The sequence below is a fragment of the Mastacembelus armatus genome, chromosome 1 (genome assembly GCF_900324485.2).
Source record: "Mastacembelus armatus chromosome 1, fMasArm1.2, whole genome shotgun sequence".
Classification (NCBI taxonomy): domain Eukaryota; kingdom Metazoa; phylum Chordata; class Actinopteri; order Synbranchiformes; family Mastacembelidae; genus Mastacembelus; species Mastacembelus armatus.
Window position 1 is genome coordinate 20,451,404 of NC_046633.1, and position 27,364 is coordinate 20,478,767.

The 27,364-nt window shown below is 39.7% G+C and overlaps 1 protein-coding gene across 7 annotated transcripts in view; it reads left to right on the top strand.

Annotated features, from left to right (window-relative positions):
* add3a (adducin 3 (gamma) a) overlaps positions 1-27,144 on the top strand; it is an 89,757-nt gene extending 62,613 nt beyond the window's left edge. For 4 of the 7 annotated variants that reach the window (XM_026302640.2, XM_026302637.1, XM_026302639.2 and 1 more), the window contains 14 exons: positions 6,332-6,470; positions 6,970-7,121; positions 7,433-7,513; positions 11,697-11,846; positions 12,086-12,229; positions 13,101-13,199; positions 14,448-14,624; positions 16,137-16,394; positions 16,985-17,089; positions 17,406-17,492; positions 18,456-18,479; positions 19,202-19,325; positions 22,298-22,390; positions 24,152-27,144. In XM_026302640.2, coding sequence (XP_026158425.1) covers positions 6,332-6,470; positions 6,970-7,121; positions 7,433-7,513; positions 11,697-11,846; positions 12,086-12,229; positions 13,101-13,199; positions 14,448-14,624; positions 16,137-16,394; positions 16,985-17,089; positions 17,406-17,492; positions 18,456-18,479; positions 19,202-19,325; positions 22,298-22,390; positions 24,152-24,402 — 1,884 coding nt within the window. In that variant the 3' untranslated portion in view covers positions 24,403-27,144. The remainder of the gene's footprint in view (positions 1-6,331; positions 6,471-6,969; positions 7,122-7,432; positions 7,514-11,696; positions 11,847-12,085; positions 12,230-13,100; positions 13,200-14,447; positions 14,625-16,136; positions 16,395-16,984; positions 17,090-17,405; positions 17,493-18,455; positions 18,480-19,201; positions 19,326-22,297; positions 22,391-24,151) is intronic. The other 3 variants (XM_026302642.1, XM_026302641.1, XM_026302643.1) reach the window with 3 other exon arrangements.
* The last annotated feature ends 220 nt before the right edge of the window (positions 27,145-27,364 follow it).

Here is a 27,364-nt window from a genome sequence, read left to right on the forward strand (position 1 = left end):
TAGTCCTGTGGTTTTTAAGAGGAAGTGCATATTTTCTCCTCTTCCCCCCACTTGCCAGAAAAACACAAGTGGATAATTTATGATGCTTTGGTTGGTTGTGCTGAGAATCCCTTGTGTGAGGTAAATTGCTGCTCTCTGTTATGTTTATTTTATGTTATTATGTTTAGAGAAGTCTTAAAGGTATTATTTGGTAGAACATTAAAAATTGAACTCACTTTTCCTCAGGGCCAGGTCTCAACAGTCCTCAAGCTTCAACTATAACATACTGAAATGTTAAGTCCACTTCAGCTCATGTGCAACCACCGAAGAAGAGGCCAAATATCAGACAGATAACTTTGGTTTTGGGCTATTAGCTTTATACTAGTTGTTTTAGCTAGTAAATGAAATGAACATTTTTAATTCGGTCTCATAGAAATGTTTTTCATGTTGAAACCTGTTGCAACTGGGGATTTGCCAGTGCAATTATCTGGATTGGTATCAGTGCTGATGCTGATATTAAGTGATTCAGTGTTGACCATGACTTGAACAGTCCAAATACGGTTTCAGCGTCACTAAAATTCATTGTTTCCACTTTGAGATAGATTCGTTTGATTGTGAGTAACCTCTGACTCTGACTGTTTTAGTGCCACATCAGTCTCCGGCTGGCTCCATGTTGTCTTGTATAAAAATGAATCCAACGAGTTTCCCAGGGGACATCAAATGAGGCAATAATAATGCATATATAAATGATTTTGTCAGTGGCAAGAATAGTTATTCAAATATCAGTTCTTATAATGACATGTAGTATATATGCATCAACACATCTTCAACCACTGATGCACTTTCTTGTTTTAAAGTTTTAAAGAGTGGAGTTAGTGTAAATGCTCTCTGCTCAGCCTTTCCTTCACTTTCTGAGGGGTGAACAAGTGCATCCCTCAAGAAAAAGGCCAAAGAGTTTAGGGTTGAAAGATGTTGCTCCTGGAGTCAGAGACCAATTTCAGTGACGCACACTCTGAGGTTAAATGGGGGGAATCAATAGCATTGGCCAGCTTGTAGCAGACACTCTCTTACTTTGTAAAACTGTCATGTCTGTGGCTTGAAAGAACAGCATTGTGCTGACATAAGTGGGGAGGCTGAGGCTGAAATTACAGGCCACACCTGGCCTTTGTGCTGGTTCATCTTTTGTGTGAATGTGTGTGCTTGTCTTTATTTTATATCTGTCTTTCTATGTATGTTTCTAAGTCTTTTCACAATGAAAAGGTTTAGACTCTGATGTGGTTATTCCTTTAGTTGTCCTGTATTTGGTTTGCTGACATCGGTACAATTCATCACCAAGATTCTTAAAAATGGATGCACCAAGGGGTTAAACTGGGCCAGAGCTGAGCTGAGCCTCCTGACAGTGAAATGGCACCCTGCCAGTGGTCAGCTCCATTTCCTTCAGCACCGCAGTGTTGGCGACTCTCACACTTCTGGCTGGAAACGTCCACTTTCAGACACTGTCTCACGCTGACCAAACAAATGTAAAATATAACTACTTTTCTCTGACTTTTTTAAAACATTGGTGATCCCAAGCAGTTTCTGAGCTGAGAGCGGAGCTGTACGAAGTTCTGCTGTGACACTGTGATCTTACTCTGGCTTTATTAACATAAATGCAGTAATAGCTGCAGCTTTATTGCAAGTATGGAACTAATCTATCCGCTGAAGTAAATACAATGCAAGTCAACAAATAGGCCCGATGATGAAATCACAATTTATTGTACCCAGCCTATGCTGTGCAAAGATACGTCTGTATTTATGTTTGGATAGGAATAGGATAGTGTTTTGTGAACTATGAATTCAACACAATAAAATGGTCTGTCTGTGTATCTGGGTACAGCCCTGTGTATATGAAGGTGACTTTTTCATAACATAGCCCTAATCTGCTGCAGGAGATGACTCCTCAACACAGTAAAGAAAAAAAAAACAGAAGGTGATGCTAAATTCTAAAGGCTTTTTTCAATACAAGCTATTTGTTTTCAAGTTTGCTGAATGACCCTGGACAGATTTTTTTTTTTTTTTTTCCCAAAATGCACTTATCACATCAAACCACAATAGCTTTGTGTGACACAAGGACATGAGTGTGTGTGAAGTAGTAGTGAGAATATGAAGAGTGAGATGCTCTTCTTGATTAAGCCACGAGAACAGACATGCAGGATCGGCCTTACTCCAACAAAGTCATACAAAGACCCGTCCTCCTTTTCCACAGGATGACATAAAACATTTATGTGTCACTTAAATGTAGGACAGTTACGTCAACAAGGTAATCACACAACTTCACTGTAAGTCTGTGGCGCAACCTCTTAGAAGACTAGAAACCCTATAGTAAAAGTTTCTGTTGTCCCATGAAAGTGACTCAGATAATCTAAAATATACATGAGAAAATCTATTTTTGTTCACCAAAGAGTGAAGTGGAGGTAAAATGCACTTTTCAGTAGTGTAATGTCCTAATTCCAGGTATAAATCCTGACAGTGGAGCTTGTCTGCAGATCACCTACACTTCCTCTCAGAAGTAACCAAACTACTTTCTACTGTAGGTCACACTACTTTGTTGATTTCTCAAATTGCGTACGTGGCATTGTTCTACTACTCTCTCACTCTTGCTTTGACTCCTCTACTGAAGAACTGGCCAAACTCCAATCTGCATGTCAGCTTAATACTCCCAAGATCACTGCAGTTCCACTTTGAAAGATTAGCTTTTGCCATTTTGGAGCAGTCACGGAAAGACTTTGTCATGTCTCTGACTGTGACTTTTTTTTTTTTTTTCTCCAGTAAGTGAAGAGACCTGCTTATCTTGGTTGTCATTATTTTGACCAGGCAGGGTAGAAAATTGAACCTTGTGTTGTATTTTATCCTTTTCTAGTAGTGAATGTGTCGTAACTGTAATGGTGTATTGTCAGTTTTTGTCTTTCAACCTTGGATTGAAGTAGAAGTGTGAAGAGCAATGCTGCAGCAGCTAAAAAACAAACTTGATGTGTAATGTTATTTTTATTTCTGCAGATGTAGGAGCAATACTGAAATATTTATGATACAATCCACTTTGGGCCCAAGGATTAACTCTGTTTAGATGATGGGAATCAAATCCCAGCTGTCATAATCCTCTTGGAAACACACACACATTGTAGAGCAGATGCTGCTGTGTGTGATTTTTTTCTGGATGTGTTTGTTTGTATGTTTATGTACTTTCTAAATAGGTTTTATGCCAAAATGCTGAGAGGTCCAGTGTGTCAAATGTTCCTCCTAAACTGATTGGACAGTATTTTAAAGATAAAGGCAAATCAGCACCTGTCTTGTGAATGGCAGGAAACAGCTGTTATTTTAAAGCTATTTTAATCATTATTTTTATTCTAATGATGAATAGAGTAACCGATTGTATGTTAAAGAGCTCACTCTTATTGACTGAAAATATCACCTAACTCTGTAGTTCGTCTCAGCTCTGGTGAGCTTTTTAGCACCCTTTAGCTGATTGTTTTGGATTTACAGCCCACTTTTACTGTTTTGGCCCACACTCCCCACTCCCATGGCGTTGTTTTCAGCAGCAGACACATAATTAGTGAATAGCAACTGAATGCAGTGGGATGTTTATCTGCTAAAGAGACAGAATTTCCTTGAGTAGTTAGTGAAGACCAAAAACAGAGCTAAAAGGAGAATGAATGTTCATCTTACTTCATCACCTGGACAGAGCTACAACTACAAGTGAATAATTGTGTTGTTTTGTGTTTTGTTCTATTGGGTGTGTAAATAAGAAGCTGTTGGCTGACATGTGACAATGTAGTGCTTTGTCACTTGAACCACTGACCTAAAGTGACCTAAAAGTGAATTAATGCAGGTTTAGTAGTGCTTCTTGAAGGGATTTCATGCAACCAGTGTCAAGTAGTAGTGAGATTCCTCTAGCACAGACCCAAAGCAAAGAACTTTGTAGTGGCCTCGTATAAAATCTGCCTGAGACTCATGTGTCTGCACCCGAGTCCTGTAAATTTTTTCCTTAGCAATGTGGCTCCCATGTCAATATGATGGCACAACAGTCTCTGAAGCACAAATACCCAGAACACCAAAAACAGCAACTGAGAAACAAAAGAGCCCTGACCCACCACTGTCAGACATCCGCAACAGATCGGTTGCCACAGCGACCTCACCACCAGGGACAGAGGAATGTCTGGCCGGGCTTCAGAACCAGCAGTGTCCCGGGAGTGTATGTGTCCTGACATGGGGGGGTAGCTCCACTTATAACAAAACACCCACACATGGGCATGAAACTAAAAGCCCCAACTTGATTCGCATAACACTAATAGACTGTCTCTTGGGGTGACTTGTGGGGGCCCAGAGACAAGCGGAAGTTAAGTGTCAGGGATGTTTTTGTGCACAGACACAACTTGATGAGTTGATTGTTGCATAACCAGTGAGATTGAATATACACATGAATATTGGATGTCACCCTGCCAAAGGAGTCATCGCATGGAAACAGCATCATGGTCTGTTTTCACTGTCACACTGTGTCGATTTTTCCAGAAATTTCCACAACTGGATTTAAATCTCCACCAGGAAGTTAAAGTAGACTCACTGTGTGGTAAACATTATCGCCTAACTCTGAAATGAGGTGAAGCTGAGTTAGAGCCAATTTCAGATCCAATGGGGGTAAACTCTTAAAACCACAAAAGGGTAGATTTGAGGACAGCAATTTCATGTAGTGCAATGGTGTAGTGCACGATAGAAGATGAAACGGTGGACCAGATGGTGAAAATAGTGACACTGAGTCAAGCAAAGAGAAATCTGAATCAAATTAAAACAAACAAAAAAAGAAAAAAAAAAATGTTAAAGGATTGTTCTCATTTGTTTTAGAATAAAGCTGTACTTAGTGTCCTGGTGCTGGAAATCATTTGTATTATCTAGCTCAGTGAGCCAGACTTACAGATGGTTGGATGGTAATCAAGCGATGTTTGATCTTTGGGTTTTCAGAAACGATTTAATACCATAAGCATGTAAATATAAAAAAATTAAAAAAAAATCAGTGTGTGGTGGAGGAGCGCTTCTTGAACACTTTAGTTTAGCTCTAGTTAAACTGATCACTGTGAAGTGACTGTTAAATCAACGTTAACCATCTGCTTTATGCTGTGGTACCAGTCAGATTTCACTGGTAAAACGGACTCAGTTCAACACACAGACCGTGTGTTGAACTGAGAGAAGTTTAAGGTGTTTTTGTGGTGAGTGGAATACGGATGACAGTACAGGTGGCCTGATGGTGACAGAGGAAACTCCACTCAGCTTTGCATTGTGAAATTATTTCCTGATATCATGATATCGTACATTACGTCTCTCTTAGTTGAAGCACATGTGATACATGCATTAATAGGACTCCTTGAGTGACTTGATTTGCATAAGCTGCAGTGCTTAAAGGAATAAGATGCCAGCAATAAACCATAACGTCTGCTTCAGGGCCTGGTACCACTGTTACCTCCTGCTGCCTGGGCTGACACATGACTGGTAATGAGTTACTATGGCATTTTCTTGAGCATCATCTCAGACCATCCTGACACTTATTGATCTGCTTATTTACTGACGAGTCTTCTGATCTGGCTTCATAATGAGGAACATCTCTTTTGAAGGAAAGTCAAATGATGTAGCCCAGCACTTACATGTATAAGAACATATTAGCCTATACTGTATTGTCTGCGGATTTAGCTGATGACTGTGGTCAGGACATAAGGATTAGCCACTCACTCTCTCTCTCTCTGTCACACCGAACAGCCAATCAAAATGCATCTACAGCCAGGCAGCCAATCCTGACTCATCTTGTTGGTTTGCCAGCCTATTGCAATCCAGCTTTATGGGACATTTGTAGCATGATTCAGATTGACGCCCAAGAAGCATGACTAATCTGTGATTAACACAACTCATTCCTCTTATCTTTATTCTCACTCTCTCTGTCTATATGAATGTTGTCACATAATTTGCTCTTTATCTCTATCACCACTGATCCACTGCTGTCTTTCCCCCCTTCTCTAATCTGGCTCACCATCATCTCTCCTGGTCTTTTCACAATTTTTAGTACCGATGAAAACAGTATCTGAAGCTCCATTTTCAACCTGAAGTCAGTAAACTTCTCAAAGGTTTGATCAGTGTTGAATATTGTCAATAGTTAGGCTTCACAGGATGCTCTAAAAAGACTCAAAATAAATCGAAATCCATATTGCTTTTGCTGTTGGCAAAATAGTTTTCAACTTTCCTGAATTTCAGAAAGGTTTAGTGCACCTCCTCATCTCAAAATCAAATGATTTCCTCTCTTAACTTTGCGTCTTTGTCTTCCCTTGCCTCTCAGGCCTTCAAGGAAGAGTTGGAGAGTCTGATCCAGGAGCAGCAGCGGAAGGGAAACAATCCCACTGGCCTGTTGGCGCTCAGGCAGATTGCTGACTTCTTCATGGCCAGCTCAGTGGCTGGTTTCAACACCTCCCCTCTCAGTGAGTACTCTGAGTGCCCGGCCTGTTACCCCGGGAAACCAGACACTAACATCTAGCAGAACATGCTGCTCTTGCCCAGGGCGCAACCGCTTTGACTTGAATTGAAAAACAACAAACAGCATCAGTATCTGCAGATTGGAGCTCTATAGTCAAACATGAGTTTGTGTGCCAGAGGGCATAAATACACTAAGACGACCCGACTCCGGAAAAGCCGTGCATATTTCCATAGGTTTTGAGTTTGTGAGTTCTGTCCAGGAGTCCACATGCTTCCAATCAGTGCAGTCCAAAAGCTCCACAGCAGTCGATTTTCAAGCTTTCTTTAAATATACTTAAAAATTCAAAGCTTGGACTGTTGTTTACATCATCTCGGTGTGTAATATGTCTGATGGAGGTAGGTGTGTGTATGTCATTTTAATATTACTGTGTCAGCACCCTACACACTTTTATGAAGCATGTATTCTATTTTATTTGATTTAACTCTGCTTCCTCTGACTTTTAGGTCTGGGGATGGTCACACCCATCAATGACATGTACGGAGTGGAATCTACCACGATGGTGAAAGGCGAGAAGCTGACGCGATGTAAACTGGCCAGCCTCTACAGACTCGTGGACCTGTTCAGCTGGGCGCACTTCGCCAACTCCTACATTACAGTAAGGGGCCACAGAAATACCACCACTGGATTTAGAGCTGGAGGAGGAGTTCCTAAAAGTGTTGACAGTTGTGGTTTATGAATAGACAGAAGAAATGATGATTTATTCAGTGAGATTTCATTGATGATTTTTCATTAGACTTTAAATTTTTCACCATGAACCAAAGTTTCAGTGGTTAAAATTCAAAGTCTGTAGTCTGTTTTTACACATTTTATGTGACTCGCTGATTGTTTCCAAATTCTGACTTTACTATTGTCTCTTTAATCTGTTTAATTACATAACAATGTAAAGTGATCTATTTCTTTTCTTAGGGCAGAGTCAGTAAAGAACAAGACCACATCCTCATCCTCCCCAGAGGACTGTCATTCGCTGAGGCATCTGCATCAAACCTGGTAAGAAAAAATGGAAACTGTGGAAAGTTGTTTTTTTTTTTTTTTTGAAAAATATCATTTTTATTTTATTTACCAGCTGGTGTAGTGTTAGAATGTAAACACAGGAGGATCAATATACCATAGCAAATAGTTTGACATAGATTTGAAAGCTTAGTTTTACCTTTAGCAATTTCCTAGCTAGACTTAAACTAGTAAAACAAATAAAGTTGGCTGCAAATGTCTGTGTGTCAGTGTGATTGTCCATGTATCTTTGAGAGTATCCAGATTTTAATGTCCAGATTTTGGACACAGTTATTACTTTTCTACTTAATCAGTTGGCTGAAGGAAAAATGTGGGTTCAGCTTTTCTGTGCTTTGGTCTTCTCGGTCTCTGAGTGTTCATGTGTTTGCCTTGCTCGGTGTCGCTGGCTCTTCTCGTATTGACACTGATACTCTGAACAGAGCGTACCTTCTCTCTGCCTGCTGCTTTCCTGTAAGAGATCAGCAAATACTGCAGGCGTTTCAGGTTGTTTGCCTAGTTTCAGTTCAGAGTGCACACCTCATCATTGCGCTGGGAATTCTGTCAGTAGATGTGTAATATGTTGACAACCCATTGGTAACCTAATTTCCTCCTGCCTTACATTTGAACTCCCTATAATTCAGTTTCTATTTCCATCTCTGGTTCTGTCTCTGTTCTCTCTTTCTCTCTAGCAACAGTCTCTGCCATGACCAGCCAGGTGAATGGTTTCATTTCGTGTATCTCATGAGACAAATGAGATAAAAATCTGTAAAATCCTATTTTTTTGCTGTATTTAAACAGCGTTGTATTGGTGTTGGCAGTTTGTGGTGTACAATTATTGCTGGTCACATATTATTTGACTTTGGTGTAGCCCATAAAATCTACAATATGAAAAACATGAACTGATCTCAGCTGAACATCAAGCGGTAACCTGCTCTCTGCTGTCAAGGCAGTGAGTGTCATTGCTGACTTGGCTTAATTGCTTTCCAGGCTTGTTTTAATTTGTGTAGACCGCACCATATTAGCAGTCCTGATTGTTTTTTGTTGCTGCTAAGAAAACTTCTTGCAGCAGAAACATTTATATACAAGTGAAATAAGTCCAGAAAATTATATCTGTCTGACAAACACTAATATCTGGCACAGTAAAAATCAAAACAACCAAGATCTGAGGGCAGTAAACACTGTTTAGCAGTGGTGGAATGTAACCAAGTACATTCATTTAAGTACTGTACTTAAATACAGTTTTGAGGTATCTGTACTTTACTTCGGTATTTCCATTTTCTGTTGATTCATTCTTTAACTACATTTTAGAAATAAAATATCATACTTTTAATGCAACTGCATTTATTTTATAACTTTAGTTACTATTTACTTTTAAACATCACATATAAATACAAATAATCATTAACCTTTTATTGAGGAAATTCACAAGCTACCCAGCAGCATATAAATTAAATTCTATGCATATATGTTAGTTACTGCAACATTAGCTCCACCTTAAAACTGTTAAAAACATTAAAATCAATAACGCATCAATAAATGCGATCCAGTAATATTGAATTCATTCATGTAAAACAGGCCAGAGTACTTTTACTTTTGGTACTTCAAGTATATTTGCCTGCTAATAATTTATTATCTTTACTGTGTATAACTGTGGTATTTCTACTTTTACTTAAGTAAAGGATCTCAGTAGTACTTCCACTGCAGCTGTTTTGCTTTAGGGGGGAGAAATGTAGCAGTGGTTAGGGATATTCGCTCACTGATCATCTTAACATTGATACAACATTAACAATAACATCATTGTGTAACATAAAAAGATTAAACTAATACACAGTCGATGTTGCTTTGTTTCCTGCTGTCTTATTTCAGATGAAGCATAAATTGACCTGTTTAGAATTGGGTTGACTTTTCACTAAACTCAATGCAATTTTTAATGATTCAGAAGTTTCAAAAACTTCTAAGAACATAAATGTGTTAGCTACTGCACTATTACACAGCATAAAACATAGTCAAACATAGTCCAAGTTAAATATCTCATAATGAACCTTTTTGTCTACAGCTGCTTATGGTAGAGGTTATTGGCAACAGGCTAAAATGTAGACTCAAGTTTAGAAATTTAAGGCAACGGCATTTAAAAGTAAGCATTTTTATTTTGTGCGTCTGGACCACATCCATCTCTGCTGTGGTTGTCTGTGTGAGAGCGATGACCACAATGCTGCAACTGTCAGGAGATGGAACAGAATTATGTAGTCTGCCACTCTCAGATCTCCATGACTGTATTTTGGTCCATCTGTGTTTTGGATGCCAGTCAGTCGCTGCTGTGTTTCCCAGTTTCTCTCTGATCTCTTCCCTTTCTTCTTCTCTCCCAGACTGTTTTCATCTTGTGATCTCTGTAGTTACACGGTTGAGTTCAAGTGTTTAAAGATGCTCTTGTCTCGATTAAGAAAAATTCATGCAGAATACCCAGAATTCATTCAGGTCATGCTGAGGTCAACTGGCTGGAGGCTGAAGCACCAGGTAGAGGCTGAAGTGCACTTGGGTTTGGTCAGTTTCCATCTGCCTCTCTCTTTCAGTCTCTTTGAGATGAAGGTTGACTAAGTTCACAGAGCTGTTCTTTGTTTTTTTTAAGTTGACCTGTTATTTATTTTGATGGCTCTAGAGATAATCTGACCACTGATTGAAATTAATTGCTTACTAGAAGATCAAGCCATTACATTTTGTTTAACTTGAACAATCCCTGAAGGAATTTCATGTTCAGGTTTTGACTGCTTCCCCAGTCTGTGGTAGTCCTCGCCACCATCCAGCCACATCAAGTGTCAAATTCTTTCTGATGCGTCCTCTGGCACCTTTTTATAATTAGATGTGTTATGTTCGTCAGAAGAGCCTCTCAGCTGTAGGTTGAGGGAGCTGCACTTTGAAGGGCGTGACCTGGTGCACTGATACTACAATGAACATGTGATGTAACCCAGTAGATGTTCAATCATCTGGCAGCCGGTTGAGGGAGTGTGTGGACACAGAGAGGACAGTAGTTAATTACGCTCAGCTGGTGCCATTCACTTTCCTCTGCTGGGCCAATGATCAATAGAGTCATCTATCCGGACATCGACATAGCTGTGAAAAGGCAGAATGACACTCGGGACATATCTAAGGATTTTCAGCTTGACTGAACCTAAAGATCAGCTACCGCCTGTCAGATTCTCCTCAGTGTTTCAATTCATTGAAGTTTTTCCTTGTCAGTGCAAACATATTACCTAGTTAACAACAAAACATAAATTAGTGTGCCAAATATGCTCCACACGTTTTTTTGTATGTAAATCCAAACTACTTTTTAATACTATATGGAGATGATTTAAATGTTCATACTATACAATATATGCTAATGATGTTACATAAAAATGATATTATAATATTAACAAAACCCAGTAAGTAAAAAGATCATCCTCAGCCTTGTGATGTTTCAGGTATGAAGTATATTTCAGGTGATTTCTGGTTTATATCACAGAATAACTTGTGGATTGTGGATATGGTGATGGCAGTTGGGTAGGTCTGCAGGCAATGCTATGTTTTTACTTTCAAATTGTTTTTTGTTTTTTTGTTTTTTTCTGGACTCGGTTTCCTCGTTGCTGTTCCATCAGGTCTGTTTACCCAGCTCGCTTTCTCTCTGGGTTTCTATACTTCAGTCTTTCCAGCCATTGCTCTTCTCTGATGTCATGTAATATAATAACTGCTAGCTGGTAATGAAGTTGTCATAGTAAAGGACGTCATGTCCGCTCCCCAGCTATATTATCATGTTTCATGGTAATGCTTCAATTCATTTCCTGGAGAGGAGCGGACAGACAGGAGGAATCGCTGATAATGAAGATTTCTGTCATCATGCACATTGGTTTTGACTTGTTCTTATGTCTTAGTTAATGTTGGAGTTTGTGTGTGAAGCAGTGGATCTGTCTTTCTGTCCGTCTACGGAAAGTACCTTTAATCCAGGCTCTATTTAGTTAGTGTTGTTTGGTCACCAGCTGTCTAGATGATGGTACTTTCAAGTTTTCAAAAAAACTGGACTAAGAAAAAGAAAAAGGTTTGCAGTAATTGCAGTAATAAAAATACTTAACATCCAGCTGCTCTACCCACTGTACAAAGCAGAAATCCTTACAGCACCAACAGCCTCTGGATCCTCTTCTTCTTTTCCCAGGTGAAGCTCAACATCATCGGAGATGTGATCGAACAGGGTTCCACCACCCTGAGGATCGACCCTATGGGTTTCAGCCCTCATGCTGCAATCTACTCCATGCGTCCAGACATCCGCTGCGTCATACACGTGCACACTCCTGCCACGGCTGCTGTAAGTCCACTTTATATCAGAAAGTTTTCACATTGGGCAGTTTCTTAGAGCAAGGTAGAAAGTTGAGTGTTTTAATAGAAATAGATCTTAACATCTTAACTGGAAGGGAATATATATCCATGAAAATGTTATTGGAGGTCTCGACCTGCAGAATCTGATGATAAAACAACTATAAAACACGTTGAAGAAATTCTTTTATGTCATCCAGTTGCCTTCTTCTCACCTTACTCCTCCTTTAGGTGTCCTCTATGAAGTGTGGCATCCTACCCATTTCCCAGGAGGCATTGATCCTGGGGGATATTGCCTATTACAGCTACCAGGGCAGCCTGGATGGTCAGGAGGAGCGCAGAGAGTTGCAGAAGGCCCTGGGACCTACCACTAAGGTAGGAGAACCAAGAACTGAGCAAGTTCTTACTGCTGAGAAATCTACTTCTTCACTCTGTAGTTGAGTGTCAAAGAGTGTCTATACGCTACGTGTGCAGCTACTTCCAAAAGGGATCAGCCCAGTTTGACTGGAATCAGTTCTGTCCAGAGGAGTAACTCGCTGATTAACACGTTACACAGTGTTTTACTCATACATAAATCAAGCACATCAGTTTTACAAGGGGTTAACTATGGAGGTATTGTTAATCAAAGAGACTTTATCTAAAAGTCACATTTTTTTCCTTTAACTGCATGCTCCCTTTGATATTAAATCTTTACTCTCTCACAGCTGGCAGAAAAAGTGAACATTTCAGAAAGCTTAAGAACTTAAGCCACCTGTGTACACATGGCATCTTACAGTCAGGTTAGAAATAATCAAAGAAAGGGTGGTATTACATCTTGACCTTGTAGTCAAAAGAGAAAAATGATCTAATTATCAGGGTGTGGTGTCTTTCACATGGAAACAGTAGTAAGACATTAAAACCAGCACATCCTGTGGAAATTTCAGCTGTGCTTAGTTTACCTTCTGCACCTCATTTTTATCCCTGCATTTCTGCACTTGGCATCTTTTAAAACAACCAGTGATCAACATCATTTAAATTGGCAAATTTTCAGGGAAGTCAAGGGAATTTCCACCGCCAGGTCCTGCTGTTGTCGTCCAGCAGCCCAACCCTTGTTGATACAAGGAATTAGAAACATTTTGGCGGTCACTTAAGGGCTTGTCATATAATTGTACAGGCACATTAAGAGAAAGTTAGACAAATGGACCAATAATAAGTCTGACCTGATCTGTTTTGCTGTTTCTAATCACTATTTCTGTCTGTAATGCAGGTTTTGGTGCTGAGAAATCACGGTGTGGTTGCTCTTGGGGAGACCATCGAAGAAGCTTTTCACTACATCTACAATGTTCAGTATGCCTGTGAAATTCAGGTACACACACACCATAAGTGATGCTGTTTTGCACATCCACTGCTTTTCAGCGCCACTCAGTTTCCTCTGTATTTGTATTAGGCCAGCAGGGCGGCACTTTGTCCATTGAATCTGATCTTTCTGCTACTGGTATTCACATTTCCTTGCTCTGACTTTTTCCCTACTCCCTCTCCGTAAGTCTTTTACCAGTCTCTGCCTTGTGGGAAATTTTGTCTCAAATAGTTTTCATAAAGAGGCCATTTGGAGTTTGATGAAGGGAGTAAAAAGCTGATGTGTTGTTGATGTTGGTCCAAAGCAGCAATTAGTGAAGGGTGTTGTTCTTCCTTTTTTTATTGACTCAGAAAGAAAACTGAAAAAAAGATGGTAGAAAGGGTTAGAGGGTTTATTTAAACACAAAGTATTAGTCTATATAAATATTCCAACCCTATGTATATATCTGAAAAATCATAACCAATTAGGCAGTAATGACATTGTTCATTTGTACGTTTAATGCTGTTGGGAATATGTGGAATGATGGCGGAGAAGCTCATTTGAAAACAGAAATTACAATTTGGTTAAAAATATATCCATATGGAGTGAGCCACACCTGAACACCATGTGTCCCAAATGAGAGAAATAATTAGCTAAATCTAATGGCTACATGGTGGGGATAGTTTGCTAAAATCTCAGTGAATAGTTAAATAATTGAATCATTTGGGAAAAAATTTAATGGATAAACATTTCAAGTATGTTGGCGAAGCTAAACGTAATCCTGACATATTACTGAAATAGCTCTGTTGATTAAAAATCTTGAAGTCTGTGTTATGAGGCATAGATTTTCTGATATCTCCCTATTATAGCCTTTTCTTTGTGTTCACTTGTAAATATGGTGGATTTCAGAGTTGTTGTTGTTGTTGTTGTTGTTGTCTGCCGCTGTATATCTTCTGACATACTCTCCCGTGTCAAGCAAAAGAAAACATTAATCCATCATGCAAAGCTCAGCTTAGTTTTTATGAATAAATCCCACAGCCATGTTTGTTGTAGGCAATGTATTGTGTATTTCTTGCTGCTATTATATCTCATTTGGGTTTTACAAAATTAAATTTTTCTTGTGTTTGGTTTATGAAGTTTAGGATCATGTTTATGCCTCTTCCTATTCTAGGGAGGACCATGTAGTACCACAGATACCTGGTCATAAAAAGGCCTTTCTGTCTGTTTTGTCCGTAGACATTTACATGCTAAGGTTTCTGTCCTTTTACTTTTGGACAGGTGAATGCCATCTCATGTGCTGGCAGCGTGGACAACCTGATTGTTCTGGACCAGGAGAACTACAAATCACGAGTGTACGACGTTGGCTCATCGGCTGTAGTCAACATGGCTGGCCAGTATAAGTGGAAGATTGGTGAGCTGGAGTTTGAGTCTCTGATGAGGATGCTGGATAACCTGGTGAGTCCACAAGACTCCAAAGTGAGAGGAGTTGCACATTTGACTCGAACACACTCATGGGAAAAGAACACACATAATCATAATGCCCCAGGCGTAGTACATGCCAACACACCACAGCGACACTTTCACTTTTGATTTCATTGCTCTGTTTTATTTTTGTTCTGATTTGTACAAAAAAGCAATAAGTCTGTTATTAAAATTGCATTTAGAGAAGAGCAGTCAGAGAATGTTTTAGTTTTACATTGTAAATAGTCTTTCTACAAAACAAGTTATTAAGTGATGATATGTGCCATTTTTACATAACTAAACTTGTTGGCCCTCTCTCAATAAAATCCTCTGTGTTCACTTTTACACTGGTGCTTCTTGTTTTCTGGAGAATAAGCTGGAGGGAGTTTGGAGAACTGCCACGGTTAGAAAAGAGGCACCTGAACTGTATTAAAATTTTAAATATTTAATATTAAAATCCATGCAAAACAACAGTACTGGGCACTGATAACCTTGGGAAACACAGTGCACAAAAACAGATTAAACCATTAGAGATTTAGTTTAACAGAACCATTTATACATTAGTCGTCCCTTTGCTGTCTCTCTCTCTCAGCTTCTCTTGTCGTCTGTCCTCCTTGCAGCCTCATGTCTCTGTCTCATCTCTCACAGCCCACACGCTTTCCCTCTCTTCCCCTCTTTCACTCTTCTTCTGCTCCTACTTGTCTCAATGAATCATTGCTCCTCAGCCTGTCTGGACCCCCTTCTTTTCCTACCATTTTCACTCACACCTCATAAACACAGCATTTGTGTCAGAGGCACTCACTGTTTCAGTACAAGGATGTTGCAGGAAAAGAGAAGGCTAGCTTAGTAGATCTGGATAAAAAGGGTGATGAAGTCGAGTTGAAAGGTCATTGTTGACTGTGGAGATGAAATGAAGAAAAACAGAAAGGACCGGAATTTCACTGTCAAGACGAGTGTGGAAAAAACCATGTGAGAGTGACAGTGACAGAGAGAGGGCGAAGAAAAAAAAGATGGGGATAAAGAGGAGAGGGGAAGGGGTAGAAGGGAATGGAGGGAGAAGGGGTCAGACAGGAAATAACTCTGGCTCTGTCCTCCGTGCTGCCAGAAACCCTGCGGTCAGAGCACTGTTTCTGTCTTTATTTTCCGTTAGACTGACTGTGAAACTGGCAGCTCAACCGGAAAGGAAGGAAAAGAATCAGAATAAATGCTAATTTCTTCTTTTAGCTCAGTTACTCTTGCAGTAAAAATGAAAATCTCAATTAAAGCTGTTTATTTTATGTATGGAAATTGATGGGTTTTAATGGAGTAAACAGGAAGCTGCAGCAGAATAGAAGGGAAATGGGGGAATACAAAAACATACAGAAGACAAGTATGGGTGTATGAATTACTGTAGCTCTCTGTGAGATAGTGTGGTTTTGTTTTCTCGTCATGAACCTAAACAAAACAACTTTCATTTCACATCGAAGAAAACAAAGTGTAAAGATGTGATCTTCTTTCCTGCTGCAGGGCTACAGGACAGGTTACGCCTACAGGCACCCCATCATCCGGGAGAAGCCGAGACACAAGAGCGATGTGGAGATCCCCGCCACTGTCACTGCATTTATGTTCGAGGAAGATGGAGAAGGCGCCGCCACACGGCTGCCATTCAAGTTCCTGCAACAAAGACACCAGAGAGAGAAGACACGCTGGCTCAACTCGCCCAACAGCTACACTAAGGTCAGCGTGGAGGGCGGAGAGGAGCGCTACAACAGCCGGACAACCATGGTGAGCAGTGTGTGTGTGTATGTTTGTATTGGTAACAAACGAGGATTAAATATTCCAATTTTTACAGTTTTCTAAATACATGAAGCTCAGCTTTACATTTTAATAATATAAAGGGGCACTGCAGTCCTTCCTAGGGTTCTAACAAGCTGCCTGTGTTTATGTGTGTGTTCACATGTGTATAAGTATTATAATAATTATATAATATAATAACAGTGTTTTAGTCAACACTGAATGTGTTGAGTGTAGTAATTTCAAACTTGATACTACATCACCATCTACTGGCTGCATGGAGGACTACAGATTTCTGCGGCACTGATAGGTGTTATTTATTTCTGAGGAATTTATTTTAGTACTTAATGAATTAAACTTTAAAAGAGCACTCCAATGATAAAGTGGTACTCTTCCACTGTCAAATGAAGATGCTGACACATTCAGACTGTCATTATTTGTGCTTTGATTGTACCTGGTTGTTAATACACTTTCAGCGTGTTGTGTTGTGTGAATGAGGTTACAGTAGCATGTGTCCATATTTTTGGACTGTGAGGTTGTAGTTTTGAACTCACCTGTTTTCACCTTACTTCCTTTCACAGTGGATGAAGGCAGAGGAGACGGGAACCCCAATCCGGATCGAGGACCCCAATCAGTTTGTCCCGCTCAACACCGACCCCAATGAGGTGCTGGAGAAGAGGAACAAAGTAAGTCTGACTCATTCCTTTTAATCAGCACAAAAGATTTTTTACATGTATTGTTGTCAGTATCACTGGTTAGTGTTTGTTAGAAGGAAAACATTTATACCAGAAGCCCAAAGATGAAAAACATCATAATGCTGAGAATCTGAAAGTTTAAACCATAGGACATGAATGCATTACTGTAAAGCAATAGATCAAGGATGATCAACGCATCTGTTTAGTTTGATATTTTAGTCATTAAGATTTACTTCTGAATTCTTTGGACCATGTTTGTAATTAACACTCCCTGGTAACACCATTGTGTTTTTTTGTCCTATTACAGATCAGAGACCAGAACCGGCTTGATCTGATGACGTCAGGGCCGCGCTCTCAGCACCTCGCAGGGATCCCTGTTGATGAACCACGACAGGTGAGAAGAAGGCTCGGCCAGTTACACAAAGAACTAAAGAAAATACATAAACCTTTGCCTTTTCTGTAAGAAATACCACTAGTTCCCTGAGTAAGGAATTAAAAACAGAAATTATTTATAGACCATAAGTATAGGTTTGTTTGGTGGTGTGGACAGCTCAGAATAGGCTTCTGTTAAAAGAAGGCAATGAATAAAAACTGTAAACTATTTTATCAATGTTTTTTTTACCAGTTTTTAGATTGTGAAATACACAATGTCAGCAGCTGCTTTTTTGTGTTCAGACATTTCCATCATATTCTGAGATCAGGACTTTAACAGATGCTCCAAATAAATGTCCATTATGTACAGCATCTGTTTATAGATGTGCACTGGTTTGTGCAGGATACACAGTCTGCTGAGCCAATTCTTTACTACACTGAAGGAAGAGCAGCAAATAGAGATTTCCCTAGTTACTTGTTTATTGACCAATAATTCAGGGGTGTTCTCAGTTGTCCTGGCTGATTAGACATCTGCTCAGGTTGCAGTTTGGAAGAACTGTGCTAGAAATGACCTGAGGCGACCGAATGCCATGAACTAATAAGTTTGAGAGTTGTGCCAGGTGCAACAGAACAAGGCAGGAGAGTAGAGGAGATATAACTGAGGTGCTGCCTGTTAATGCCAACAAAGTGGTGACTGAAGAAGTGAAAACATCATGTTGCTGTTCCATCATCAGCTAAGTCAATAGTTCACCAGATACACAGCAGTTTAATGACAACTCTTCATCACTAGGTGGAGGCAGATGAGCACATTTAGCAAAGACAAAGCTGACTCTAGGGTGTTGATAGCTGCACTTGGTTAGAAATACAGATATTTAGAAAGAGAATCACCAGCACACTGGAAAGATGCAAAGTAAAAAATTAAACATAAATATAAATTTGGACATTTTGATGCTGATGGTTTCGTGGTCGGTGTCTTGTCTTGAAGGATCTGGTGCAGAAAAAAATTCTGGTAAATATCCACAAGTGTTTCCTTTTGTTCCTGTTTGCAGTGTTTTATTATTTATTGTGGATTTATTGGACACTATTTTTGCTTCTTCATAACCAAACACAGCATGAGTTTTTACAGTTGTGTTTTAAGACTGACACCCATTTAAATTTATTTTTACAAGTATTACTTCAGAAAAAAAAAAAATCACGTCTTTTGTTCCCATGTGTGAGTCACTGTGATGACGTGTTGGAGCATGATCATGTTTAGGACATGTTGTTACACAGAAGTCTAATGAGATCTGTAAAAATGTGTGTTTTGCTTGCATGTGTGTGACTTATGTGGGTACAACAATGTTCATGTGTAATTGTAATAGTGCCACGCGTTTGTTGTGTTTATGTTCTACAGTCTGCTATAAAGAGCTGGTTTGAGTTTAGAGACTAATTGAATGAGAAACTGAGTGTAGAGCTGGTGATTAGATGAGGTCTCTGTGATGTGGTCGACACTTTTGTTTTATCTTTGTATGAGAAGCCTGAGTTATGTGAGTATATGATGGTGTCTTATTTTTTAAGTGTGGGTTTAAATCAGTCTGTGGGAGAGTGTGTGCGCATATAGACAGTGTGTGTTTGTGTATGTACGTGTGTACTTTGTTTTCTGTGTTTCAATGTGTGTGTGCACGAGACAACTGACTCTTACTGTGTGTTTGTGTGTGTACGCATGCTCACCACACTCCGTGTCCTCCCTAGCCATACGTGCCCACAGAGGAGGAGCAGATGGCTCCCCTGCCCCCCAACCCCTTCAGTGAGCTGTCAGAGAAGGACCTGGAGGAGTACCGCAAAAATGTGGAGAGGCGGCAACTGGGCCTCAGTGGTACGACACACACTCTTAAACAAACATTGCAAACTCATACACTTACAGTCCATGAATTCAGCGATGTTCATAGGTGTGTGTGTATCTGATACTAAACCTACAGACTTGAAAATACCACAAGAGACACATATGGACTGCACACACACACACACACACACACACAGTGAACTGTACTCAGTGAAGGACTTGTCCCTTAGTGTCAGCAGGAAACAACCTGAACATCCATTTGTTAACAAAATATTAAATAGGCTTAAAACCAATTGATCGACTGATTGATGCTCAGTCTGTATGACAGTTTGAAAGTGCACACAGAGAGTGAAGATATGTGCTTTCAGTTTTGGTATACAACTCATGTATCGCCAATTATTAGCCAAAACTGGCTTAATTTTGGTGTGTTAATTGGTAGAAAACAATTGTAATGCAGTTTATTACAGCAATGGTCTTATAGGCTTTTAACCTCCATTATTCTTACATTGGATATGCTGATATCTGAGGGATCTTTGCAGACAAAACCCAAACAGGCAGATGTGGCCATGTCCTGCTGAAGCCTGTTTAAGTTGTTAAAAAGCACTATCTGACACTTTGAACTGTTCAGAAAAACTTATAAAACTTGTTTTATATTGACACATTTGTGCCTTCTCCTCAAATCTCGAATGTTAGGTTGCTTATTGTGCATCTTGATTTCCTTCTGCATGTTCTCTCTCAGCAGTTTTTTTTGTTAAAAAACATCCATATAATCTGAGCCTATTGTACTGTCTCCTTAGCAGCAGTCCCATTGGTGTCTTCCATATTCTAATAACACACTACCCTGGGGTATCTCATGCAGGCACACACTTATAGACCTTTTAACATTTCCCCACACTTTCCACTGATGCTTTTGTTTGTACTATCATTGTGCTGACACACACACAGGATAGTCGGTACTGATCATATGAGCCCTCTGTCCCCATCGCCTTTCACAGAAAGCAGCAGTGAACAGGGGATAGGGTGTGTCCACCAGCCTTCGTACTGCAGAGCTCCAGCCATGTTAGACCAGATTAATGTGTATAATGTGTATATTTGAATACATGTGTACTGTACATGTGCACACGTTTGTTCACACATATTTACATTGTCCAAATGTTCTTATGTGCATGGGAAACATGCAAATGACTGACTCCACATTTGCATGTTTCCCATGCACCCAACATTCGAATGTTAATGTGTGTGAGTGAGAGGACAGTATGACTAACATGGCAGAATGCACAGACAGCAGGTCTTCACACCTGCCACATGAGTGGAACCCGTTGCTATGACACTGTTGCCCCCACAGCCCCATGACTCCCCCGGTGACCAATCTGGATGCAAGCTGGAGACCGTCTGGAATGGCCTGATTCATGCCTGGGCTGCATACAGTACTGAGCAAATGTTTTGGGCACTAAAAATACACAAGGGATGCTTTTAGTGTAAATAACATAAGTAGTTTTTTATTTATCAATGAACTTCATACAAAGTGCAGTAAAGGGAACCAAACCTAAATCTAATCAGTATTTGCAGCTCTCCCCTTGGCCCTTAAACCAGCAGCAGTTCTCTCTGGTTTGACCTCCTGGTACTTTGCAGCACCTTGGAGAAGCTGCTGCAGTTCTACAGTAGATTCAGACCATCTGCTGCAGGACTCCTGGTTCTTCTTGCCTCTGAAAATAGTTCTTCATGAACTTTAGGGACTTCTTTATGGGCTTGTTGTCCTGCACAATGAACCAATCAATCATCCACCTGGTGTGGTGTGATAAGAATCTGAAACATCTATAAACTGCCTAAAACTTCTGCACAGTACTGTATGTGCACACACACTTACATACGCACATTCACCTGTGATTAGTCACATTCAGTCAGTTTTCTAAATTATCACTATAAACAAAAATGTCTTTTTTTTTTCAATTTTAAACCTCAAAACCAATGTAATCGATGCATACTGTGTGAAGTTGAATATCACCAATATGTTGATGCTGTTGTATAAGGTGCACATTTATTGGAGTGATTTTCAGCCTAACAAGGCTCATTCAGGAAACATTACTGTTAACAAGCACTGAACTTAAACTGAGTTTATTTCTCAAATTTCAGTTTTATACAAATAACCCTTTTTTATCAGCATGCCTCACATTACAGAACATGTGAGCACAGACCAGGCTGTTGTGCTGCCACTGTCTATATGTTGGAGAAGCTGTGTATGAAACTTAATGTGTAGCTGAGTGTGCAAATGAATGTGTTAAAAGTGACAGCAGAATGTCATTCTTTCGCTCTAATCAGTGTTAAAAACTAATGGAGCTACTAATTTTGAGCTCCACTGGTACATTTACTGTTGTTTTATAAGCTGCTGTAAACAGTTTTCACCATGTAAAAGAAAAGCCAAGAGTTCAATTAGTTTTTATTGCATGAAGAACCAGGAAACATAATGAACGGTTAGACATTAAAAAATGACAGCCAGGGAAATGTGATACACTTCCACTAACAGTTGATCTATTATTCATGGCCAGCCCTAGATTTTCATACGGTTAATCTCCATCCTCTATGTAAAAGTGTCTGAAGATTTTTGGAGCTTGTTGTGTGCTGCCCAAAGATACAATCTGTGTGCTCACTGTGATATTATGGCCCAGCAAAGCATTACAGTGCATGGTCCGCCAGCAGGACAAACCAGTGACAGGGCGAGTGATGACATTCCAAGAGCCTGATGATCCACAGACATGGGTTTTGGAAATTTTGTGGAAAAACAGCTGTGCATGGCCTGATTCTAACATGTGTGTTATCACTAATCTCTTGATGCCCCCCCGCCCACTTCCTCACTCCCTTCCAACCCAAAATCCCCTCAACTCTCCCAACCTCTCATCCCGCTTACCCCTGCTGTTGTCCCACTATTTCAATCCCCTGCATCACCCTGCAATCCTCTCATCCATCCCTCACCCCCCTATTCTACCCCATCCCCACCCTCCCTGCAGATGGCGAACACGAGCTAACCTCAGACGACGGCTCCACTCTCTCTCAGTCTCTGTCACTCACCCAGTCCCCGCAAAGCACTCCAGCTAAAGAAGGTATCACTTACTCAGAGACACACTTTTCAGAATGACCTTCACCGACTTTCTGTGTCTTTAAGATCAGATGTATGTGTGTGCATGAATGTAAATTTAACTGAATGCAATGAACTAAGAGCTCAGTATGTTATGCCTAAACTACTCATCTATGTAATACGTGTGTCCTGCACTAATAATTTCTTAATGATTCATTATAGATCAGTGAAATGTCAAGATCTCCCTCCCCCTATTAAAAACCAAATTTTTCCCCTTTTCAGAAAGACATTTCTGCTGTTTAATAGGTTTGGGAATTTACCCGTTTTATATTCCTGCTTGACAGCTTATCAAAACATACATTTATATGTGAAGATACACAGATTCATTTCTTCCCTACTGGAAAACCACTGATTTCCATTTATTTCAGTATAATATTAGGTTGTAAGAATTGCTTTGAGATAAGGATCCATCACAGATACGCTCATATGTGTTATCTTGCTTTCACTCCTTGTTTGTGCATTCATTGACGTCTTTGAATTCCTATTGCTTATTGTCATCACGGTTTGATTGTAAAGAAATGATTTTTGTGGAAAATTAGATAAGAAAATGGATCCTGTCCGTATTGATGGTTAGCCTAGCTTAGCATAAACACCGGCAGTAAAAATACACCCACTACCACTTATAACTTGCAAATAAGTAAGTTATCACGTTAGTGATAGGCCTCTTTATAAGTTTTAGATGATGACATTATGGAATTGACTTCCTGTCAGCTTCCCTTCAGCACACAAAACCACATAAGCAGTAACAATTAACTCGTGGCAGCGCATTGGCTCAGGGGACCCATATTTTGTGACGCCACCACCGTGGGGTCAGTCGGTCATTGTGTTGCAGTCAGGTCAATTGTTGTGTAGGCTGCTATTTAATGCCGCCCTGTGTGGTTTGTGTGCTAAGATGAAAATAACCTGAGAACTTGTCACTGTTTTTGTTTTTCATGTTCGAGTGTAGTAACATGATGCCAGTGCCCTGTGTACCTTAACCTGCATTTGTGACCCAGAGGACGGGAAGCGATGACAGGCCTGTTATATGAACAGTCATTAAACAAACGGGTGCAGTCCACTGTTCAGAGTCCTTTTTCCCAAAGTGAAAGGAGGACAGACTCTCAGGGCCTCTAGATCACTGGGGTTTTATGCAGGGATATTATGAAATATGTAGAGCATGGGGACAGCATGTCTCTGTGTGAGTTCAACGCACAGTTCAAACAGAATTAGTGTGTTTGGTAAAGCTGGGTCAGCAGAGGCTCAACAATAGTGTGACATTCAGGCAGTGAACGCCTATAAAATATATTCCCATTCAGTAGAGGCTCTGCCAAAAAAAAACAAAAAAAAAAAAACTATTTGGTACTACTTGGGTTTTTTCTCTCTTTGTCCAAAAACATGGATTACTGTTAAACAATGGAAATCATATGTCCTTGTATGATGGACACACTGTATACTATGGCTACAATATACATTTGTAAAATACAGATTGGTAGTAAACAGGCAGAGAAGTGGAAAAGATCATTTAACTTACATTTAATAAACACTACTATCCAACAGGAAATCAGTGTTTACCCAACATTTTTTAAGCGTCACTTTGGGTTTACAGGGTTTTTTTTATTAGAAAATGTATTTGTCTGTAATGATTGGTTCATTCATTTTGAGATAGCAGAATTAAGAAATGTATCTCTCCCGTTTTTTCTCTTCTGCTTCCTTTCCTCCCCTAATGTCACTCCTCCACCGCCCTCAGAGAACCACACAGGTCTGGTGAATGGCAAAGACGACCACGGGGACGTGGATGAGGAGCTTTCTAAGCGAGTCAGCCAGCTGACCACTAGCGTGGAGAGCGTAGAGATTACAGTGCGCCCCGGTGAGAAGATTGAGGAGGCGTTGTCCCCCGAGAGCTCACCCTCCAAGTCCCCCAACACCAAGAAGAAGAAGAAGTTCCGCACCCCATCCTTCCTGAAGAAAAACAAAAAGAAAGAGAAGACGGAGGCCTGAGACCAAACGGTCAGCAAGGGTGAGGCAGGCAGGAAGTCTGTGTAGAAGAAGAAAGAGGGGCAGCAGCCACATTTTTGTTTGTCTGTTTTTATTTTGTCTCTGATTTTAATGTCATTTTTTATCTTTAATTTTATTTGTTTTTTAACAAAAGATTTTATGTGCAAAAGGCAGAAAAAGGATTATAGAAAAAAATGAATTTGTAACAAAAAAGAAAAGGTCTCCTGCAAAGAATGTTTGGGAAATTTGCCGTGGGTATGTGAGTCTGCAAATTAAAAACCACAGCAGATGTGGGCTGACAAAAGACAGGTGTTAGGTGTATACACGTCTGATCACCTATGCAGTGCTCGAACTGGCCTTCTTGGAAGCCATCGACTATAATTTGAGGCCATTTACGTAGATCCTGAATAACTGGCTCCTCCTCTGTGTCGTTTCCCAGGCTGAAAACAGAACTTGAAACCACGTTGCATATTTCTTGCATCAAAATCCAGTTTTAAGAAATGATTGGATTGCAACCTAAGTGTTGTTAAACTGTAGGTTAAGTTGAAACTAGATAAGCCTTTCTTTCTGTCAAAATTCCCTGGCCGTTTAAGGTTTTGTTTTTAGATTCATGTCACCTGACTCTGCATAGGGAACTGAGAGGCCACATGAAATTTGAAGTCACACTGGAAAACTGCTCTCAACAACAGCCACAGGGTTTGTGTTGATTTATTTACTGTGAGAGAAGTTTTCTCTCCGCCTCAGTCTCACACTCTTCAAGCTTCTTTAGGCACAGGCTTCTGGTACAAACCCTATTTTGAGTTTATTGTGGTTAAACTGCAGATAGATAGTGAGGAAGAGAAGGCTGACGGTCTTTCACAACTAAACTGATGTTATCTCAATCTTTATGTAGCATTTTCGTAAATCCTCTTCCTCATCTCAATGTGTTTTTTTTTTTTTTGTTTTGTTTTGCCAAACCGAAATGGAAGAGTTAAAAGCAAAACAATCTCATTTCAGTAAAGTGTCACTGTTTGTGTCCAGTTTGTCATCTCATAAAATTTGATCTTTTTTTTTTTTTTATTGAACACAAATTTGGTATTAGTTAGCTCTTTGTATTCATTTCTAAGCTTTTACAGAGAATACAGATGTTACGCATGTTTTCTCTTTTTGCAAGAACTGAATTTATATGGCTGACTATGTTCTGTAGTGATGCCTGATTGCTCAAAGTATATTCTAATCTCCAGAGTACACAAATTTACTATATAACACAGATATATGAAAACTGGATATGTTGGCTATAGATTTTTAACTATATATTTTTATTTTATTGTGCTGCACTTTTCTTGTGGTATCTAACAAATTTCAGTTGCAGGTGGTTTCACCAGTGAAGGAGATTGTGAAGTATTTGGTAAAAGTTGTGCAAGTAGCAAGCAAGGCACGGAGAAAGGTCAGGACCCAGAAAGTGAGTCGTATGGAGACAGGAAAAAAAGGTCTTTCATTGGTGTCACACGTGAGAAATGCTCTCCGTTTCTCCACTCAACAAAAATAAATAACAGAAAGTGTAGTGCTGAAATACCACGCCAAACTATCTTCAGTCACCAGCTGAACTGAGAATCATGGGTCATAGTGACATCTTTGGTGTGTGTGTGTGTGTGTATGTGTGTGTGTGTTTTAAAGCCATATTGTAATTTTTTTCCTCCAATTAGTTTTTTTACGAGACAAAGGTTGTGATTCTCGCCTGCCTTCTCAGGCGTAAGGACCGTATTGAGACTTCTGTTAAATCACCCCAGTGACTGCATCGACACCCCTCAGGCTCCCAAAAACTTTATTTTCAGTAGCTATATTCACAGCATCTGTGCTTCCTCACTTAATTTGCCGTTTATTTCCTCCTGGAACTGGAGCATTACAAGGAGGTCATATGGGCATTTTGTTTTCGATTTCTCTGTGAGCCCGGTTGTCATTTCAGTATCCAAAGCCACCCCTCATGTAATTTCTCTAGTAATTATGATTGTGTTGTAACTGACCCACAGTTGAACTCTGCAAAGCCAAAGTGTGATGGGTTGCCATATATCCTCCCCCCGCAATATAACCAGATGTAACAATATCCCAGCTAGCAATGTGAAGTATTGAATTTGGAGGGAGGGAGGGTGTAGGGACGTATCTTTAGCTGTGTTAAACGATAGCTTTTGGCTCTGGGCAACACCTGAGGTCACACAACTGAGAGATGGAGAAAGGAGGCGTGAGTTTGGAAATGGAAGTGCATAGATGTGTGTAGTAGAGATTGGGCAGGGGGTACTGACAACCTGACACTAACAAACCACTTTTTTTTTCACTTTTCACTTTTTGACTTTTTTTGACTTGTTTTTGTTTCATACCACATCTCCTCCTGCAAAGTAGTTTTTTTTCATCATCCATTTGTATCACAGTAAACATTTTTTCTTTTAGTTTCCAGAGAGCACTCGGCTTTTTTTTATTGCCACCTATGTGCAGAAATTGGCCCCACATGAACTGAATGTGTATTGCATTCTTTTAATTTTCTCCTTTTCTGTTTCTGACTGTTGCACCTTGCTTTACTAATGCCTCTTTATTCATCTTTTTTCTGTTTTTTTTGTTTTTTAAAGAATGGGTTTTGCTTTGGCATGCCAGAATGAGCCAAGCTACTTTTGTGACCTGTGAAAATCCTATATAAATGGTTATCTAACGGAGTTGCTTTTAGATGTACTGCTAATCAGTGTAAATTCGCAAATAAAACTGTATTTTAAGAAACTCAAGCTTATTTTTCATGTTTATGCATCACATTCCATGTCATTCTTTAAATATTTTTAATGTTAACATAATCCATATATGCTTTTTTTAATTTATACCATTATCATCAATTGACAGGTCAAACTTAGTGCTGCATTTTACATAATTGCAGTTTTGTGGAACAGGTTCGTACAGAAGGACCTATACTGAGATTTGAGTACGTTCAAGTTAAATGAGCAGA